The sequence below is a fragment of the Rhododendron vialii genome, chromosome 9a, assembly GCF_030253575.1.
Source record: "Rhododendron vialii isolate Sample 1 chromosome 9a, ASM3025357v1".
In the NCBI taxonomy this organism is placed as follows: Eukaryota; Viridiplantae; Streptophyta; class Magnoliopsida; order Ericales; family Ericaceae; genus Rhododendron; species Rhododendron vialii.
The window spans coordinates 27,727,108-27,742,500 of record NC_080565.1 but is presented as its reverse complement, the minus strand read 5'-3'; the positions used below and the strand labels follow the sequence as shown (position 1 = coordinate 27,742,500).

Here is a 15,393-nt window from a genome sequence, read left to right as displayed (position 1 = left end):
AGCTTTGCAGCTTTGTCAGACATGTTCAAGATGTGCTCTTGAACTCCACGACTACCATCACATTTCATGGTGGTTAATTCAGCCATAATTGTGCCAGCGAGTGACTTATCAGCAGATTTAAAACGGTCTTCCACAGCCTTTAAATATTCTAGTGCATTAGTATTCTGTGGTAGGGAGGTTTTGATGTTATTCGCAATGGTCATCTTCATGAACATTAAACTGAGCCTGTTCGACCTTTCCCATGAATTAAAATTGAACACTTGATCCTCGGAACTCTCATCAGTAATGTCCGCAGGTTTTTCAACAAGTAATGCCATATCAAGGTCCAAGACACCCAGTGTGAACTGAGTATGCTCAGACCATTCTGAAAAATTTGGTCCAGTGAGGGTTGGAACATTGGATGCATGAGAGTGCAGTGAAACAGGAACTGTAACTGAAATAAAATAGGACAATACTTAATAAGAAACTTTGAGAATTGTAAACATTTATAATGATGAACTATTAACATCACCTAGGTCTTCCTTTGGGCAAAACCTAAGCATACCTATTGTTCACTCATTAATTAAGTGCAACATAATCACCTAAGTAGGTCTAAATAATTTATAATGATGAACTATTGACATCACTTAGGTCCTCCTTTGGGTGAAACCTAAGCACACTTATTGTTCACTCATTAATTAGGTACAACATAATCACCTAAGTAGGTCTAAATAATTTATATAGCTTATCAAGTTAGTCATGTTATCTTTGGATATCCAATCCTAACCTGCTAAGTTGCATAAATTACTCACCCTACCCAATTCATAATTACTTAAATGTGACTCTCCTTTGGGCCTAGTCTCATTCTTATAATTATGACTGCAATCGAGAATATCATTGACTTAATTGTTATCCTTTTAACAAAACTTTGATGTAGTTTAATAATTATAAGTTTCACTAACCTAGGCCACTTTGGTGACTACCAAATCAGTAATTCCTATGAATATTAAACTAACCAATGATATACTCTATTCTTTTATTCGAGTTATGCGGATGTCATTCTTTTATTCAATCACTACTACCGAAAATAAAATATACAACTAAGTATTCTTTTATGTGATTGATAATCTGTTCAATGACATTCAATCTAACCATAACTCTCACATATACAGCAACACAGTAATAGAAAAGCTTTCCCAATTCAATGCTTCAAAATAATCATACATAATTGCAGAAAACATAATCTGACAAAAATAGATTAATTTTGTAAGCATGTGACTATGATTTTTTTTTTTTTAAAATTTCTATTACTAAACACATAAAAACAGAATCACCATTACATAAGTGATGTGGGCATGTATGTGATTTTCTTTCGGTCCCCTAATTATGATCAGTACATGAATCAAAATTACAATTCAATCAATCTACCATAAATTGATCTCGATCAAAGTTTACCGAATTACAATTCGCATGTTAGCATTAACAGATGGTGAACTTCATATTAATGGACTATAAAATCAATATAATAGTCCATCTACCAACTGTCAATCCATGGCAGTAACACTTTTCCGAAACAAAAGTTTACTGTAAACTTAGAAATAAATTAACAAACGCCAAGTCGAGATCATGTTCTATACTGATCGTAGAATCAGCAACCAACAAAACAGTAAATAGATTATGCTATTATATTCAATTGTCAGCCCGTAAATTGATGACGGCAATCAAAAGCAATTGAATAATGTAAACTGTTCTTTGATATCCCAACAAAAGAACGGTGAAGAACAATAAACATGAGTAAAATCAATATGCCCATGTAGCAAAGTCCATTACGGCAGTGATATGCAAAGGCCAATTACCGAATCGACATCTAATTTTTCATATTATATTCTAATAACAACGAAACTTTAGCCACATGAAACCATGACCATGAAGCAGTAACGCAACTAGTACTCCGTAATTGGGTTCAACAGTTTCGATCCTTCGTGAGTCAATATATAAATATAACATGGCCGCACGTTCGCGATACAGTTATTCCAAGATGTATTGATTCAGAAAAACCATGCTCTGATACCAACTGTAAATCTAAATATCTGTATTGAAACTATTATGCGGAAAACAGATATAACAGGATCTTGAATTCAACACATCTCAAGAACAATAAATAGCGTACCTTTATTGGCCATCGTGATTAAAGAGAACAAACCCCTTAATTAGAAACACCTTAATTCTTGGCTCACATTCTTCTCTCTGTCTCTACTTTTCTAGAATACCCCAGTACTTTAATTGATGGAAAAACCGTAGGAATAAGGGGTGAGTATTCTACCTTTTATAGAGGAGAGAAGAGGGCCTTAGAGATAATTATTAAAAGACACCTAGTCCATCAAGGTCTCTTTTATTATCAAGAGTTTTCCTTCATCTGTAATTCTTATTAGTTATCGTAATGAACCATATCACTTCATTGGCTTATCTGATAGTAGAGTCCCACATGCACAAAACGTGAAGGCTAGTGGGCCACTAATGGGAAAAAACTAACACTGATCCCTAAAAAAATAAAGCTTGGAACCCTCCCTACAGCTGTAATTCCCAAAAACTCCGTCGCGGCTAGAGAGAGAAAGCCCGTCAGGGCACTCGAGTATGGTGAGATTGGCGCCAAAGGGAGCAAGCGAAAGCCCCGCTACGGCAGTGTCGTTGGCGGCTGGAATCGTGAGGTTGCGAAGAGACTTGCACGAGGAGCTGAAAGTCAAGTCGTTGATTAGCTCGTCGTCAACGACGGTGACGAGGCGTTCGGATGAGTAGATGGATTTGACTTGGTAGAGGCGGCTGGAGAGCTCGAGGCTTGGGATAGAGGAGGAAGCGTTGGCGGCGGCGTCGCAGAAGATTTTGAAACGAGGGAGGCCGCAGTCGAATGCGCCGGAACCGAAGGTCTCGGAGGATGCGAAGGGGAAGGTGAAGTTTATGTTGCCGCACATGAAGGGTTTGCAGGCGTTGTAGTCGGAGTCGGAGTCGGAGCCGGAGTCTTGGGTTTGGGATTGAGTGTGAATGGTTAAGGTCGTGGATGTGAGTAGAAGGACCAGTGGTAGTGTAGTGGGAAGGAAGAAGAGGAAAGAACCTCGAGTTTTGCATGCCGTTTGGGAATTGGGATATCGCTGAGTAATAGAGTACTTTAGGATTTTTTATTGCTAGAAATTCTGTTGATGTTACGTGATAGGTATTTGTGGAAAGTTTCCACACGGAAGGATACAGAAAGGTTCCACACGGAAGGATACAGAAAGTTTACTGGCACAGTAAATTTATGCACAGATTGTACACAGATTTTTATGTGGCACTCATTATAGATTCACAAGTGATTCAAGCCATTCATTACGTTTAAAATATTTTTTCAAGGGCCACAGCGAAAAATTAACTCAATCCGATACATATAAGTACTTAATCTAATCGTCTAACTTTTTATTCTCTAAAAATCCGAATGAAAAGTTAGATGATTAGATCAAGCACTTATAGGTATCGGATTGATCTAATTTTTTGCGGGAGCTCTTGAAAAAATGTTTTAAACGTAATGAACGGCTCAGATCACTTGTATGGGAACCCGTAATGAGCACCACATAGAAATCTATGCACAATCTGTGTATAGATTTACTATGCCAGAAGACTGGTTCCAAGGATATACTCCTTCCGTCCCGATTTGTTTGTCCATTTTTTAAAAACCAATTTTTTAAGGGAACATAATGATTGCTCTTTAAGAGTTTTGATTTTTCAAGAATACCCCTCAATTTCCTAGCATTAAATGGGAGTGGACATTCATGCATTATTTTTTGAAAGAGAAAGGACATTAAGGAAATTTTAACAAGTCAAACTCATATTGGACAAATATTTTGGGACACTTAAAAGTCAAAAAGTGGACAAATAAATTGGGACGGAGGGAGTATGTTTTTTTTGGAGGAACTTAAATAGGGTTCTATTCTACCTGATATTTAAGGCTCCGTTTCAGAAACCTTCTTAAAAAATAAACAGCTTATTTTACATTTTCAAACTAAAAAATAATATAAATGAAAAATAATTTTTCAATTTTTTTTGCATCGTATAAAAGATCTCGATGAGATCTTTCAAACAAGATCCATATTGCATATTTTTAGATTTCAATAAATTCATAATTTTTTAGCTTAAAATTGCTTTCTTAAAAAATAATGACTTTTTTCGTGTTGCGGAACGGGGCCTAAGTCCCAATCCTTGTTGATTTAAAAACTTATGTTTTCATCTTGAAATTTAAATAATACTCATTTAGTTCTTAATAATTTTACATTTTAATAGACCCGTTGCGCAGACCAAATTAAATAAGATTTGTTAATTTGGTCTGAGCAGCGGCAATCATGACAAAGTCATCCGAAATCACGACAAAATTATCTGGGATGCAAAACCAACTTTTTAAGTTAGTTTAAGGTCCTAAAATTCTTTACTATATAGGTGAAGAAATTTAGGATATAGAACTAACTTAAAAAGTTATTTTAAGGTCCTAAAATTTTTTACTGTAAAAGTAAAGAAATTCAGGATGTAGAACTAACGTAAAAAGTTAGTTTAAGGTCTTAAAATTCTTTATTATATAGGTGAAAAAATTCGAAATATAAAACTAATTAAGGTTTTCATAAAATTCTTTACTATATATAGTAAATAATTTTTAGAACCTTAAACTAGCGAGGGCCCCACTACAAGTCGAAATGCTTTGTATGAACTTGCCCATAAAGACTTGATAACTACTCCGTAATATTTTTTTGCAGAAAAACATTTTTACGGCTGTTTCCATAAATAATAAGTTACGGAATCCAATCACGACCGTCCAAAGTGTTTTTAGACAGTCCGGATTGAAAATCAATTTTTATCGGTAAGAATTAAAAACAAATCTCGATCATTGATTGTGTGAATGGACGGTTGTGATCGCTCCACTCCTTGAACAATCTGTTCACAAAGCCTCTGTAAAAAAGACAACCTCTTTTTTTTTTTTTCCGTTCTAGAAACCCATATAAGTACTTATTTTTTAAGAAGGTAATTTTAAGCTCAAAAATCATGTATTTACGTAAATAATTTTCCTAGTAATATTGGATCTTGTTTTATAGATCTCCTTGATTTTTAAACGGTGCAAAAAAAATTGAAATTTTAATTTTCATTTATATTATTTTTGAGTTTGAAAATTTGAAATAAACTACTTATTTTTCTAGAAGATTTCTAGAACGTGGCGGCGCAAAACCCCTAAATCCCACTAGGTCAATATTTGGAGGTTTTTCAACAAACAGAATATTCAGAGACATACTAGTACGGAAATTAAGTTGCGATTACGTGCCCCGTTAGAGCATCTCCTACCCATACTCTATATCTCTATTTGAAAGTATCAAAGCATTCCAACCCATCCTCTCAACCCTCCTCCACTTGAGAGTATTGGATTTTGATCCTCTATATTTAGAGGGTAAAAAAAAATATAGAGGATCATCTCCATAATACTATTCACCTTTTTAAAAGACATTTTTGTCCTTGTAAGCTTTTCTTACTAAATTTTTATACCAACTATATACTTATGAGAGTATAAAAAAAGGTTTTTTTTTTTCATAAAATGATTTTAGAGGGAAAAATAGAGGGTTTGTGGTTGGAGTAAATATGAATAGTGATTTCCACTAAAATCACTTTATGAATAAAATAGAGTATTTTGATACTTTCAAATAAAGTATTGGATTGGAGATGCTCTTAGAAAACTCAAGTACAGTATGTGACGGGGTTGATATTGCTGTTACCTTAGAAGTTTATGATCTGATATGAGATAAGTAGAAGTAAGGGGAGTAAACTTGTGAAACCGATGAAATTATAAAGGTTCTAAATTCAAGTATGTTATTCTCGGAAGACACAGCATAATCTCATATTGTATTTTCGTAAGAATTCTTTCGATCTTAATCCAACTTATTTAATTCTGTGTTCTCTTCCATTTTCAAAAAGCATTTTTCAAAAAATTCTCTCTAGATTCTTTCTACTTTCAACATTTCTTTCTCTATCTCTCTCCACTTATTACCCCTGCTATTTTTCAAAAAACTTTTCAAATGCCAAACCAAACACAGCAAGTTTTTTGTGTTATTATAGCGTATTATGTTTGTGTTATGTGTTAGCCGATTTTAACCCTCTAACTTCATGTCCGGTTTCGTGTCATATCATCTCGTATTTGTATCAAAATTCTCTCAACTTTAACCTCACCTGTTTAACTTTTCATGTTATCGCGTCGTGTCGGAAATTCCCACTCATAGTTTTACATCGCTTTCCTTTCCCTCGTATTGTGTTCTCGTATTCGCTTATTCACACAGAGCCTCTATGAATCATGGATTCAAAGAGCTGCGCGATCTCGGCTGTTCATTTTGGCTTTATATGATTTGGATATTAATAATTTTTGTTTTTGAGAAGAGTTCAATTTTTGAAAAAATTTCATTAATATACTTGACTGTCCAAAATACTATACAGTCGCGATTCACTTCCGTAAATAATTGTTCACAAGTGCGATTCACTTCCGTAAATAATTGTTCACAAAACTCTCCGTTAAAAAGGTTTTCTCAACTAGTCAACTACTACTGGTATAGGATAAAAAAAAACTGCTACTAGTACTAGTAGCGTGCTAGTACTATAGCGTACTAGTATAATACAATAGGTGAAGTTTTTCAGTGCTGGGTGAACCCCAATCACGGGGTGTCGAGCATCATCTCTGCGGTCCAAACATATTTTAGACGGTCTAGATCTATTTGGGTAAATTTTGAGTATAAAATTATCAAAACACCCTCTTAAATTTAAACAGATCTGGACCGTTTAAAACACGTTTGGACGGCCAAAACGCTTGCTTAGCACCACGTGGCTAGTGCCCGCTCAGCACTGAAAAATTTCTCATGCAATAGACTCTACTCTAGTAGTTATTCCTAAACCGTCCCACCATCGTTTTGGTACAACTACCTCCTCTGCGCTCCAGTGGAGTGGCTCCCCCTTTCAAAACGCCACAGCCCACTGGCCACTACTCTCTTCTCCCGTCGCTAACCTCTTAAACCCTTTCCATTTGATTCTTCGATTCCCATGGCGACTCACAAACTCGCCGTGATCATAAAAAAGCCATCCAACGACAGCGAATTCCTTCTCGTGAAGCAAACGCCGCCGCCGAAGTTCGGCGACGAAGAGTACGATTCTTACGTCGATTCCGACCTCTGGGACTTGCCTTCGACGCAATTGGGCTCGCTAGAAGGAGAATCGCAGACGAGAATCGTCGTGGAAGTCAACGAATCGTGTTTGAACAAGCTGGACTTGGCGAAATTCGACCTCAGCTTGGCTCTCAACCAGGTACCCTAGAACGCAATTTGTAGCCTCAAATGCTTTTAAAACAGAAAATATTTACCCTGTTGTGGAGTCATGTAATGTACGACCAATAATCGAGATTTCGTTTCGGTGTCTTGTTTCAGAAGAAACGGAAAAATTCGAAACGGTTGCACGCTTCGCAGACATTTCGAAAGAGAGAAAAGAAACATGAAAATGAAAACATGAAATAGAATCTAAGTGCCCGAAAGCCTTAACTGATAATTGATCACACTTACTATAGAGCTACATTGAGTTACTGATTTGCAAAATGGTAAGTCTATGTTGTCACAAATAAAGCCGTGGTTCGGGATAGTCTCTTATTGCATTCTTTGTTTCCAATGGGATAAAGTCTATGAAGAGAGGTCATCCACAAACTACACTGTCATGTAATTTCACACGGGATTTGTTTGAGATTGGATTTCTAACCTAAAATCTCAAGGTCAGAGCTGTCATTATCTCGACAAGATGAGTCTAAAAAGTAAAAAGTTATGACCAAAAGGAAAGAAAGTGCACTAAAGACTAAAATAGTATCCGAAACAGCCCGTATTTTTGTCTTATAGTGTCATCTTTCATGAACTCTTTTCTAACTTCGGTCCACATTTATGTACTTTTCTGATTCTTCTCGTCTATCGTCAGGATTAAGATTAATCCAAGAAATTATGATGAAAATCTAAACAAAAAATTACGGAAAGTAAAAAACACTGAAAAAAAGCACCAAACCAAAAATTTAGGGAGAACGAAGCCTCTATTGCTGCTACTCAAAGGGGGGTGCCCACGGCTCAGTGGGGGGTTTGTAAGAGCAACGGTTCAGTTATCAATGGTGTTATTGAAGCTCCTTCCATGGCTGCAATTAGGGGTGTAAACGAGCCGAGCTGAACCGAATATTGGCATGTTCGAGCTCGGCTCAATTAGAATTCCGTCTGGCTCGAGCTCGGCTCGAGTTCGAATCGAGCCGGAAAATCTCAGCTGGAGCTCGGCTCGACAAGAATGTACAAAGCTCGAGCTCGGCTCGACAAGAATGTACAAAGCTCGAGCTTGGCTCGTTAGTATTCGGTCTGGAATAAACGAACCGGCTCGGCTCGAATTTGAGCTCTAATTCTTCAACTTTTCAGCCTTAATATTGAAAAATTGGCTAAACGAGCCGAGTCGAACTGAATATTGGCATGTTTTAGCCGAGCCGAACCTATATATTTCGAGCCGAGATGAACCTTTTTGCGAACCTATGTATTGGCATGTTCGAGCCGAGCCGAGCCGAGCCGAGCCAAACTGAACCTATATATTTCGAGCCGAGACAAACTTGTTCGAGCCGAGCCCTGCTAGGTTCGAGCTTGGCTCGTTTATCAAACGAGCCGCAAAATCGAGCTCGAGCTCGCTCATTTATCCTTCCAACCGAGCCGAACCGAGCCCTTACCAAGCTGAACCGAGCCGAATTCGCGAGCTGCTTAGCTCATTTACAGCCCTAGCTGCAATGGTTATGCTGATGCATGGCTCATACACCCATTATGCTGAGAATATGTTCTCTCCATGTGTGGTGGAGCCCGCAAGCTTATTTTGTAAGGATGCATGTGACCTCCACAAGTGGAATATTACTGGTATTAGTTTGATGGAGACAAACAGTAATTTTTCCCTTGTCTAACTAAGACTATGTTTGACTGTTTATGAAAAACAACTTCATATCATGTAAGGAAATGAATCCCACATTGCTTGGGAGTAGAATGTGTGATCACTTAATAACATCTGGGTCATCTCCACTCATTGCCAATTGGTTTTGAGATGGATATAAAGTTTCCACATGGTATCAGAGCGGGGCCCGTTCCACCCCACATTTTAAAAATTCACAATCCACACCCCACGATGACAGAGCAGCAAAAAGGCTGCACGATGATAGGACCTAAAAAGTGGCCACACGTGACAGACCTCAAAACGCGGCTGCACGTGAGGGGATGTTAAGAAAATGAATCCCACATTGCTTGGGAGTGGAATGGGTGATCACTTAATAACATCTGGGTCCTCTCCACTCATTGCCAATTGGTTTTGAGATGGATATAAAGTTTCCACATCATGAATGACTCCACGCAGACTAAGAGTGAGGATTACCAGCATCTCAGCCACTTATAGTATGCATGGTAGGATGGATTTGTTGTCCTTGATATGCAACCCTTCCAACGCTATAAATGCGGGTCCCTTCGGATTTATAATCGGATCCCACGTCTAATCCTTCAATCAAACTGGCAATGTATAGGTTCTTAACTGTATTGGCTTTTGAACAGAATGATATTTTATGTCTAGAAAGCGAATTGTGGTTTGTTTTGATTCATAGGAAATTCTTTATGTAATATGAAGTTCTACAACTGTAGCTTTTGCAACAAGTGGGTTTTGGGACAGCCAACAGGGTGCAGTGGAAGCTCTTGAAGTGTGTGGAGGAACCGGAATTTGGACCAGGATTGCCCGTTCAAACAGTTTATATAACTGGAAAATTGGGACCAGAAAATGGAGATTTACAAGGTTTGCTTTGATTAATGATTGTGATTTGTGTTGAATATTTGTAGTATCTTTGGCGATTATGTCGGACGTTGGTGCTAGTTGTGAGGCTGTTTTATGAGTTTTACACAAGAAGATAACTAGAACTCTATAATCAATATAGTTTATAGTGGTCCGGTTGGTTATTTACAATGAAGCTATTGGTAATCTTTCCTTATCCTTATTGTTTTATAGTGATCTCAAGTCCTACTTAACATGGTGTGGTTCAAATTCTTTCAAGGGTTGAGTATACAGTAGACTAGACAGAGAATTAGGCAAGACAGAGAGATAAGCATTAAATAATTCTACACGCATGTTTCCTATATCAAACATTATATATTTGGCCTCGAATTTCTAGTAGGCTTGTTGACTAGTAGAATTTTATTTTGTGATATGCAACATTGCTGTCTAAAGCCATTTGTGCTGCATGTCCACAATGATCACAATTGTAGTATCCTGTGCTCCTAATCCTAACTAACTGGGTAGATAAAATGCAGAGATTACCAAGCACAGACAAGATTTGGTAATTATTGCTATAGCAGGGGAAAAAAATTCATAAAATGGTACAGATATCGTTGTCCTTTGAGTTGTAATGATCACCTTTGTAATTTTGCTAAGCTTATGGAAGACATATTGAACTAGACCAGGAATGTAGACGTGTAATTATTTGGCATGCCCGTGTACGAAGTTGTTTCACTTGACATTGTGCTTCAATCAGTTAAATTACTGAGAACCATGCTCAAACATTGCAGGTTGCACATGTGTGAACGTAGAATTTGTTTTATAAACAACTTGTATTCTAAAATTGTATTCATATTTGTTGTGTACACAACTTCTTCGTGACTGTTCACTGTTTTGGTTGCTTGTGTGTATGTAATCAGCTCTTTCGATATCATCCGATTAGATGTGATGAATGTCATTGCTACATTTTCTTAATGCGATTGCAAGAGCAAATTGTATTGCAACTCGCAAGCTTTTTTTATAGTTGTTGGAATATTATAGCATCTTTGCAAGGTTGAAGTGCAATTAACTGTTCGAGTAATGCATGCAGGGCTATGTAAGTGGATGTCCCTCCAAAGTTGCCTGAATTGTCTTCTTGAAGTGAAACCAAGTAGTGATCGGGTAGGATCTTTGGTTGTTGTTGGTCTCATAAATGACGCAATTCAATCTACTCATACAAAAATCCCTCCGACCTTGAATTTCCAGGTTTGTTTTTTTTAGCGTGTTTCACATTAGTTTTGGACGTGCTCCATGCCTCCATAAATAATCAAGGAAAGTGATCCCATAAGTAAACAGGCAATAAGAAATTGGGGTCTGGCAAACAAAAATTAACTTAGCTGAGAAGTTTGAAAGACAGAACTAGGATCTTGTTTTAGGGAATGCCAACTTGAAAGCTCAAGCATGAGAATTATATTAGAAATTTGGAATGCAAAACAAAAATCCACACGAAGATATATAAACAGTTGTTAACGGTTTCTATTCGAACTTCTCAAAAATATATGCAGAAAACAGACAAAATGATCATTTTGAACACATTCCTGCATAATCAAATTTGTTAGAATTTGTCACAAATTGATTAATAATAACCTCAAAAACTCCTATATGAGTATGGGTGGCCTCTCCACTCATTGCCAATTGGTTTTGAGTTGGATGCTTTGACAAAATTCAATTGGGCGAAGAAATGTAATTTTAAATAAGGTTCAAATGGATGATGATTAGCTTTCCTCAAAGCGCTAGCTACAAGGGCTTCTTGACATCAAATGTCTATTTGATACGATACTTAGAAATATAATCTAACTGCAAAATCTATAGTTTTGATTAATTTACTTTTGTTTGGTGGGTAAAGGCAACTTCTTGGATTGGTGCACAGAATGCCTAACTTACTGAATACTGATCATAGAGTCAATTAGTTAACACCCAAAAATTGATTAGGAGCCACAATCCAGATTAATATTTCCCCTTTATTAAACTAGATTCAGGCCTTAGAGAGGGGGTGTTAGTAAAATACAATAGTGCTATTAGGATATTTACATATGTTACGTATTGAGTGTTAATAGAAAGTCAGGGGGTGTCATGCACCCCCACCGAATGTATATGTGAAAGTGTTATGACTGCTAAAATGACTCCACATAGCCTACTGCAAAACCTCTCTCTCTCTCTCTCTCGATCGACTCCACATAGCCTGCTGCAAAACCTCTCTCTCTCTCTCTCTCTCTCTCTCTCTCTCTCAGAGTTATGTGATGATGATTGATGATAATTCTATTGATTAAACGTGAAAAGCTAATACAAAAGGAGCATACCCCAATGGATGCCTTACTCACAAGTCGCACTAATCCTTTTTCATATCTGATCCAACGCCTATTTCTCCTAGACTCTACTCAATAATGAGGCCAATTGGATCCAGCAAAGTAATGTGGGATTGTCATTGTGAAGTTCGCTTGTTAGGTAGACTATGCAGTTTTTGTATTATTATTACCTGTCAATATGCTATTTGAGAAGAAAATTGTGAAGTTTTTTAGTTTGATAGTTCTATGGTGACTTCATTTAGGCACCCTGACACTGCCGCATGTAGCCACTAATGTCCAATCATTATTGATGTGGCACATGAGGTGGTAAACGAAACATTGCGCACAAATATGGTCGACCCAGCATTGCAGTATTTACTTAACCAGGTCCTTTATCATGTCTCATGGGTATACTTGTAACCACTCCAACATCTGCACTCGATCTTCTGAAATAGTTTGTGGATCTAAAACTTTCAGGATTTGGTTAAAATTGGATCTGGATGTGCATGAACATCCGCTGTGTTGCTGTTATTACTTTCTTTTGCAGTTTGGATATGCTGCATTTAGTTACTATTGACTATTGAGGTTATTTTTCAAGCTAAAGGCATTTATCGATGGTTGTCTGCTTGCATCATATCATTAATTTGTACCATATTGTAAAATGATTTGCTTCTTTCAGGAATACCCTCCTGGTGTGAAACTAGTTCCTATGGGAAGCAGAACAGCAAAACCTTTCCATACTACAAATTTGGTCATATTTTCACCTGAGGGTGTTTTCGATCGCTCGACTGAGAGGAAGTTTCCTTTTTATGGAGATGCATTGATTGTGGATCCGGGATGCCGGTTTGAATCCCATGATGAGGTATGATACCAATTTTGTCTGTCCATGTAGTTCTGATGCCTTTTCTGATCTTCTTTTGGAACCAGATTCAGCTAATATGAAAAACTAACTGCCTTGAGATTGTTTCAACGTAGCGACTGTTGTCGTAGTATTAGTCCTTCCTGATATTTAAGTTGGTACATGATGATGATGATATTAAGAATGAAAAACTCATGTTTCAGTGCAATGAATGTGCACACTAACCTCAAAACGATTTATGGTTAAGAGATTACAAAACCTTGTTGAAACCACGCATTGGACTGTTTAGTGTCCTGAGCAAAGACTTGAAGTGCAGAGTTAGCTTGTTTGGAATCTCAGCTGGCTAAGTAAGAGATTTTAGTTCGGTTTTATGTTACCTGGATTGCAGATCATACCAATACGAGCACCACGAACAAGAAATGGTATGCCACATGCACTAAATCATGGTATGACAGGGGTAGGTGTCTACAGGTTCCAAATTTATGATGCAGATCTTACAAGCAAGAAATATCCAGTAAAATAAAATAATATAATGCGAAACACATTTCTAGGAGCACAAGGACCAATTTTTAGCATTTTCCCTTGCCAAAACTTAGATATTTGTAGATTTTTTTAGTTTTACAAATTTAATTTTTTGAATAACTTTGTGGATCACTTTGGATCTTGTAAATTTCAGTGGTTTTGGAACGAACTTCGACTCTGGAGATAGGCCTTCCTTTCCCTTTCTATAACATACCGATCGGGTGTACCATGTCTTGAACATGCGTCCAGAACGCAAGTCGCTTGGTAGTTCATCCAAACATCAAATCCATACCAGTAGGCATAAGATGACAATAATTACATTGATTACTCAGGCATGCTTTCATTATCTTTTCTTCAAGTTCTCCTTAGTCTGTCCCCTCATGGGCCATCATGAGAAGACTGCTACATTTAGATATGATATTATTTTTAGGTTCATCTCCTATGAGTACTGTATTGCATACTATTCAAATGTAAATAGTATTTGTAGATGAAGTCCTTTCAATAACTGATGTAAGGACCAAGTTTGGAAAAAAGTTTAGTTTTTTCAGTTCAGTTGATGTTTCAATTTGTGTTTTATTGCATGTGATTATGACAAGTACATTGCCTTAAGCTTGTTCTATCCTGCTTGTATAATAGTTTTGTTGCTCTACATGCAGTCTAAATTATTCCTTTCCTCCCAACCTCCACCGACCTAGCTACCCACCCCCTACCAACGCACCCACCCACACAATTTTCACTTCTTGCATTCAATTTTTTTTGATAGGTAATGTAGTGGAGGTCAAGGCAGCATCAACGGGGGTGCTGTCTAAGAAAACATTGCACCATAATAACCTTTCCCATAAAGAAAACCTACCTTATACACTTTGAAAGGAGGAAGGCCCAAACAACAAATGTATATCTATTGGCTCCGTAAAATCCACAAGCTGACACAAATCTGCCACAGCTCTCCCAACACTCAACTTATAAAGTGAACAGATGGAAACTCTTGCTTTAGCATAGACTCTTCAATTCCTTGAAAAGCTCTCTTGTTCGGTGCCCTCCAAGTAATCAAGTTTAAGCATAGATGCACTAACAACCAGGCCTTCTGCTGCAGCCCTCGGCTTCCCTACCCGTCCTAATTACCGCCCATGGAAGAATCCAACATTCCTCTGGAACAACGCCAGGACCAAGTCCCGCATTCTTAAGCCACCTTACACAGAATCAGCGAAGGATCAACTCACTCCCAATCACAGTTGTACAGAACCTCAGTTCACTATGTTATCAGTCTTATGACCCCTCCGAGTATTTATTAACCGTGAGAATTTTCCTACATCCTGCACTCCAGTATGTGTGGTGGAATTTCTCCTTGCTTGTTCTGGGTTTGTACCCTCAGTCACTTTTGTTGCGGTCTATTAGCTAAGTCTCTTCTTCATTGCATTTTGTCATATTTTCTTTTGTGATGATATTTTTATTTTAGTTTGTTTGAAAATTAGACAAACATTAGTGTTCTGTACTCACCACCTTATTTTTTGCCCGATTTTGTAACGTCTCTTTGCACTGTTGTTCAAAAAAGCAGCTCAAGGAAGTAATTGCTGCTTTGCCCAGAAAGTTAGTGGTCTTCGTTACCCACCACCACTATGATCACGTTGACGGTAAGTTATGCAAACAGTATTTGAAATCACGCTAACGTTTTTGTTTTGTTATACATTCGCTTCTGAAATTTACATGAATATCTGGTAACTGTTGGAAACAAAGGTAGGCTACGTAGTTACTCTCATTTTCAGAGAGACAGGAATAGTCTGCTGACCTATTAAAAACTAGGCAGTGGCCCTTGTTGGTAATTTGACTGGGAGACTCTTTGTATAGTATGAGTGGGATAACCTAAGG

At 37.4% G+C, this 15,393-nt stretch overlaps 1 protein-coding gene across 4 annotated transcripts in view; it reads left to right on the top strand.

Annotated features, from left to right (window-relative positions):
* The first annotated feature begins 6,917 nt into the window (after positions 1 to 6,917).
* The window catches only part of LOC131300720 (uncharacterized), a 29,883-nt gene continuing 21,407 nt past the window's right edge, over positions 6,918 to 15,393 (top strand). For 2 of the 4 annotated variants that reach the window (XR_009191041.1, XR_009191042.1), the window contains exons 1-5: positions 6,920 to 7,326; positions 9,699 to 9,846; positions 10,913 to 11,067; positions 12,826 to 13,008; positions 15,083 to 15,158. Coding sequence is in view for 2 of the 4 variants with exons in the window: in XM_058326684.1 (XP_058182667.1) it covers positions 7,066 to 7,326; positions 9,699 to 9,846; positions 10,913 to 11,067; positions 12,826 to 13,008; positions 15,083 to 15,158 (823 nt within the window). In the remaining 2 variants the exon portion in view is untranslated. Of the gene's footprint in view, positions 7,327 to 9,698; positions 9,847 to 10,912; positions 11,068 to 12,825; positions 13,009 to 15,082; positions 15,159 to 15,393 lie in introns of all 4 variants that reach the window. The other 2 variants (XM_058326684.1, XM_058326683.1) reach the window with 2 other exon arrangements.